Source organism: Hordeum vulgare, chromosome 3H (assembly GCF_904849725.1).
Source record: "Hordeum vulgare subsp. vulgare chromosome 3H, MorexV3_pseudomolecules_assembly, whole genome shotgun sequence".
Classification (NCBI taxonomy): domain Eukaryota; kingdom Viridiplantae; phylum Streptophyta; class Magnoliopsida; order Poales; family Poaceae; genus Hordeum; species Hordeum vulgare.
The window spans coordinates 416,543,150-416,549,214 of NC_058520.1; the positions used below are offsets into that span (position 1 = coordinate 416,543,150).

The following is a 6,065-nucleotide window of genomic DNA, read 5'->3' on the forward strand; positions in this document are numbered from 1 at the left end:
AAAAGTGGGTGTTTGGGACTAAAGGAAAAAGTCCCTATGGGAGGGACTTTTTGGGACTTTTTTGGCACTTTTTCCAACAGTGACCCCACTTTTAGCATGTCATTTAATAACTTTTAGTATATTACTAAGGTAACATGGTCTTTTTGCATGTCATTTAATGACCTCTAATCCATGTCTAGTCTTTGAAAAGAAACGGATAGTGACTAAGGACTTTTTAGTTGGGACTAAAAAAGTCCTAAGACTTCTTAAAGAAACAGGACCTAATACCACACCTTTCTCCGGTGAGTATTATATCATGTTACGTTGTATTGGTGTTGACGTACACGTCTATTGGGTGTGGACTTTGAACACGAGTCTACGCCGTAGAATTTATATTTTGTGCCGGAGAAAAAGAAACTCTCCATCGATGGGGGCAAGTTGGTGCACACCTTGCACCTTGGCCTTTAATGCTTTTGACCTTCTAGACTGGCAGCTAGCCAACTATAGTCCGGTTCTGGTAGCTATCAACACTGCCCAATGTTGCGTCCCAGGCCTTCCAACCAGATTAACCTGCTGGACCATGTCCAAACATATTCTCCTACATTGCCTCATACATAGTTCCATTAAGACCCAAAAAATAATACTACTCCCGTTTCAGTTTATAAGTCCAGTACGTGTATCTAGGTCACCAATTTGATCAATTTAAAAAGAGACATATATTACAAAAAATATATCATTAGAAACTTTAGATGTTCTATTTTCGAATGATATAATTTTTATATTAAACAATATATTTTATATAAGTCAAATTGACGATCTAGGTATACGTGCATGTCTTATAAACTGTGATGGAGGGAGTAGTGCCAAGAATTACGTACACATGCATTATTTTCTCTTTGGCTTACAACACCTGCTCATCATTCAACACGTCTGAAATGGAAGAGAGAAAGGAAGTTAACCAGGCAAGACAGCTGACATTTTCTTTTTTGCCAAGAACAGTGCATATCATATGTATGATCTCATTGCTCCGAAGAGCGCTGCAATTGCACTCCCCGCTAGTACAAGAGGTACATATAAATGAATGAGGACATGGATGTAACTGGTCCACCATCTCCTTGATTAACTAGCTAGGAGTAAAACAAAGGCAGGGAGAGGGAGCGATCGATCATGGCATGGCTTTGGCGACTCGTTCAATCGTGTCTAAAGTACAATTGGATATGTACACTGTGCAAGCATCTTTTGCCCCGCCAATTAATTTGATGGCCACCAAAGTAGTAGATTTCCTCTCGATGGACAACCTTTAATTAAACAAAGATGAATTCTGTCACATGTGTATTAATGTTTCTTCCTAGCTCGACAAGTTTGCTAAAGCTAAAGGTACTGACACTTCTATCCCAGTGGGTTAGAAAGAATCTGCGTGCTTGAGACTGTACTAATCGTCCTCAGCTAGAGTACAAAGGCGCCATTTAAGTGTGTGTGTGTGTGTGTGTGGCTAGCTGAAATATTTGACTTTGTACAGCTACAGAGACCAAGTTTTAACCTAGTTGTGCATCACGATCGACCATGCATCCAATCTGTTCCACACTTGCGGCTCAGATCAAACCTAGCTGGGTATATATTTGACCGTTTAGGAGTACTCTCTGTCTATATACCACATGGTATTTCATACGTAGAAATGAAATGAATAATTCCAAAAATAAACTACCATAGAATAATATTGTGAAGGTAGCATTGGAAATGGTGAAAACCTTTAAAGAAAACGATGTCCGTCCCATTCCACAGAAATAGTATGTCATCATATTCCTATCTAAATGACCTACTACTAGTATTCTATAGTCCATCATAGATATATCGATCGATCCCAAGCTAAAATATCTGTTACTATATTTCATGCTACATGCATGTCTGACCAGAGCACATTGCATGGAACCAAAAATTAGAAGGCGTCAATCATGCATGCCCTTTTTTTATGGGGAAGACGTCAATCATGTAACCGACGAAATAGCAACTGATTAGTCAGTAGATACATTGACTGCTACGCAAAAACAAAGCAAAAACGATACAGTGACTGTTGCTAGCTCTAAACCCAACGTCGTGAGCACGACTCTGCACGAGTCATGCATCACAGCACAGTTCAACAGTTGTATCCAAGCTTTCGTCCAAACTCCAACGAATTTAACACCCAAATTAACCACGTTTGAATTAGCTAGGTTCACATCGATGGATATATTAGATGAGGATGAACGATTTTTCTCAACCACATACCGTGTAATTCAAGCAGACATGGACCGTAACCTGCATCAATCAGTAACAATATCTGCTACATCGATCCAGGTTTAATCTTGCACCAATCATATGTGCATGTACAGAAACCACACAACGGTTCCACAGTAGGTAGGTTCACATCACTATGGATGAGTAATGATATCTAACACTAGCTCGCTAGCTAGGTACGTAGCGCTTGGAGCGAGCGACCTGGTCAAGTGATCAGTACTTGCAAGAAAGAAGCAAGCAGCAAAACGATCGACCCTCACTGCTTTTTTCCCTTAACAACCCTTTGTACCAACCACAGGAACAATCCCATCACGGGTACATTCATGACAAGTTAGCTAGCTAGCCAAGATCGTTGTACATCGATCCTCTTCTTGCCACAGTTGCCACCAACAGCAAATTAATGAAGCCTATGCATGCATGATCGGTTGCCATGTATGCAAGAAACCTTAATACCACACCAAACATGCAAATGGATATGTGCATTCTTAGTACTGTTGCATTAATGGAGCCAGGAGAAACACAAGGAGCATGAAATTATCATAGACGATATAGCTCATGCATGCATGGCCTAGTACCGGCGGCAACAGAGTAGTGCAATATATGCATGAGATGGGAAATTAGGTAAGGTATACTTACATGTACAAGAAGTGCTAGTACACTGACTACCACGAGCTAGCTAGCTAGCGAGCTAGATCCATCGAAATGATACGAGGCCCAGAAAAAACTCATTCTGTACCATCTCGCAGCACGGGATCGATCGAGGAAACAAATCAACAAGTGAAGGCAATCAAGGAAAAAACAAGATCGATTGGGGGATGTTAACTAGGCAGCAGCAAGAACCAACCAAATCTCTTTAATTATCTCTAGCTAGCTAGCTAACTAATGGAGCTTCCCATACGGTGATGAGGGCTGGTTGTTGTTGTTGTTGCTGCCGGCGCCGTGGATGAAGGACGGCAGCATGTCCTGCAGGAGCCCAAAGTCCGGCGCCATGAAGTGCTGCATCTGGAGCGACGGTGGAGACGGGGCGGTGGCCGTGGCCGTGGCGCTGATTGAGCCGGCCAGGCCCTGGATGGACGTTTGGTGGCCTGCACCGGCGCCGATGATCGGCGGCGTCATGCCGTGGTGGCCGCGCGGCTGCAGGAGGCCGCCCAGTACGTCGCTGCTCCGGCCGAACGGCGATCCGGCGCGGCCGCCCATGCCCATCTGCGGCATCATGGCGAGGTGGGCGTGGTGCTGGTGATGCAGGTGCGCGGCCTGCGCGGCGAGGAGGTGGGTGCTGCCGCGGATCGCGGAGGGGATGGGGTGCGTGTGCTTGCCCTCGTACGTGGTGATCACCACCGCCGTGTCCTGGAACGACCGCTCCACCCTCTTCTTCACCACGCACTTCTGCGTCGTGCACCGGTAGTAGCTCCTGCACCCACCCATCGCCATTATCAGCACAGCACAGCACAACACAAGCACATGCATACATAACCATTCTTCGTCCCTATACATGTAGGAGTACATATATACCAAAATCGCCCGTGCGCATGCGGTGCAACTACCTATATATGCATGTATGTACGTACATACGTTGATACGTACCTGGGATACGGGCTGTTCTTGACGGCCTTCTGGCCGTACTTGCGCCAGCGGTAGCCGTCCTCGAGGTGGTCGACCTCGCTCTTGGTCATGAAGGCGACCCGCGGCTGCCGCGGCCGCTTCTCGCCCTTGCCGGCCTTGCCACCCTTCGCCGCCGCCGCAGACCTGAAAAGATTTCGATTATTTACGCGTCGGTGAGATGAGACATCGGTAGCGGAAAGCGATCACGGAATCGTATACCATTTGGCTGTCTCGACTCTCGATAGCTTAGCTCTCTACTCCTAGTGGCGGATAGAGATTTCGTTCATACTACGATCGATCCATGGACTGACTAGGATATGTAAGAGATCCCGTTCAAACATGGTTGTTGGCTTGGTCTATGCAAGAGAGCGCACATGGTTTTTAGGAGGTTCACATTGCGGCTAGCCTTTTTGCTGCCCCCTTTTCTTCTCTTTGGATTTTGTGGGAGACGCGCGCATATGATAGGTTGCACCAAAGTAGAACCTGAGGAAATCCTAGATGGGGGAGGGTCTCTTAAGTCTTAACTGGGGGTGGCTCCATTCTAGAGATTATTGGGCATGATTTTTGCAAGATGGGGCCATACATACATAACATGGGGTACAAGAGGAAAAATGAACAACGCATATGTAAAAGTAGTACAAAAAATGCAAGAGGTAAATTTGTTCTGGATCAAGTTTGGATCAAGATTTTGGAGATGAAGCAAGTAATCAAAATCAGATTATGTATATATGTATGTATTTATTTATTTATTGTTGACTGTCAGGCTCAGGCATGCAAGCTGAGTGTGAAACCCTAGCCGAGTTCACACCTTGGCCAGCCGGCCAAACTACCTTAAAGGGGGAATAAAGAACAAAATAAAAGAACAGAAAAGGCATGAATGAATGAATGGCCAGCGAGCAATTCAGGGAAGCGAAATCTAGCCCGCCCCCAAATCTTGATCCAAGATCACAGAAAAACCAAGACACGGATTAGGCAGCAGTCAGAAAAGAGAGACCAAGAACTCGCCAAAAGGGTCACCCAAGATTTCAGATCAAGGCACGGAAAATGAGAGAGATAGAGAGAAACTAACGCAGTCCAACTCACCCTTTCTTGGTCTTGTCACCCTCATCGCCCCCCTTGCCTTCCTCCCCGTCGCCGTCCTCCTTCTTGCACCTCCCCGCCGAGTCCCCCTCTCCGGCGCAGAGGCCTCCTCCCGCCTCGCTGGAGGAGGACGACATGGACGACGTGGCGTTGGGCGTCCCCCCGCCGGCGCTGGGAGTGAGGGCGCTGGGCGTGGTGTCCACCACCAGCTCCCTCTTGACGACGTCCTCCTCGGCCGGCAGCTCCAGCGCCCTGCACAGCAGGTCGTAGTCCATGGGCGTCTGCAGGTAGTCGGCGAGCCAGGACGCCTGCTGCTCCTGCTGCTGCTGCTGCTGCATCCCCGGCCCAGGCCGGTGCGTGAAGAGCGACGCGAGCTCGTCCTGGAACTGGAACTCGCCCGACATAGGCGCTAGCTATGGTATGGTAGGTGTATCGCTTTGCTCTTGTCCGTTGGAGATAGATGGTGCAGGAGCCCGAATCTCGATTGCTCTTGGGATTGGGGCTGTGGCTGGCGCTGGGCTTATGAAACTGAAGGGAGGAGGAGAGGGATCGAGAGGGAAGCAAGCATATGGGGGAGGTACTAGTAGTGGTGGTATGGTGGTGCAGTGATTAGTGAGGCAAGCCGAGGAGACAGCGAGAGGTGTGTGTGTGCGCGCAACGCAAGAGAACGAGACGGAGCGCAGCTCTTGGCTATATCTTGGGGATTCAGAGAGAGAGAGAGGGAGCGGTGATGTAGTATAGAGAGAGAGGGAGATGGTTGGGTGGGGGGATTTTTTTTTTCTCATTGGCTTTTCGGCTTGCTTTTGTGAAAGAAACAAGGGCTAATTGATTGGGCCCAAAAGAGAAGAGATAGATGAGATAGATGTCCATTCCTTCCTTGGCCTCTTTCCCTCTCATTTGGTTTCTTCCTCTCGGTTTTAACCGCAAGATACTCTATGCTTAGATCTCAGAGTCCAGACCTAGCTAGCTACAAGAGCGAGTATAATAATTACTAATTCTAATTCTAATGGCACCGTAATGTAGTGTAGTAGTGTAATGTAATGGTGGGGGTGGGAACGGTCCACGGTCACGGGCGGGGGCTGTGGTGAGTCAGCGGCGTGCACCGGCGGTAGCCGGTCACATGTTAGGGG

The 6,065-nt window shown here is 47.6% G+C and overlaps 1 protein-coding gene across 1 annotated transcript; it reads right to left on the reverse strand.

Annotated features, from left to right (window-relative positions):
* Positions 1–2,829: 2,829 nt before the first annotated feature.
* LOC123444042 (probable WRKY transcription factor 48) lies at positions 2,830–5,651 on the reverse strand. The gene is made up of 3 exons (XM_045120644.1): positions 4,939–5,651; positions 3,838–3,999; positions 2,830–3,664 (listed from the first exon to the last, which is right to left on the reverse strand). The coding sequence occupies exons 1-3, from the start codon at positions 5,337–5,339 to the stop codon at positions 3,133–3,135; spliced, it is 1,095 nt and encodes a 364-aa protein (XP_044976579.1). The 5' UTR covers positions 5,340–5,651; the 3' UTR covers positions 2,830–3,132.
* Between the last annotated feature and the right edge of the window lie 414 nt (positions 5,652–6,065).

Bases quoted from the DNA above. Each gene is read 5' to 3' on its own strand.
- LOC123444042 (XM_045120644.1), bottom strand. From the start codon at position 5,339: ATGTCGGGCGAGTTCCAGTTCCAGGACGAGCTCGCGTCGCTCTTCACG. The intron at 4,000-4,938 runs GTGAGTTGGACT...AAATCTTTTCAG, and splicing joins GGTGACAAGACCAAGAAAGG to GTCTGCGGCGGCGGCGAAGG. The intron at 3,665-3,837 runs GTACGTATCAAC...GGGTGGGTGCAG, and splicing joins AAGAACAGCCCGTATCCCAG to GAGCTACTACCGGTGCACGA.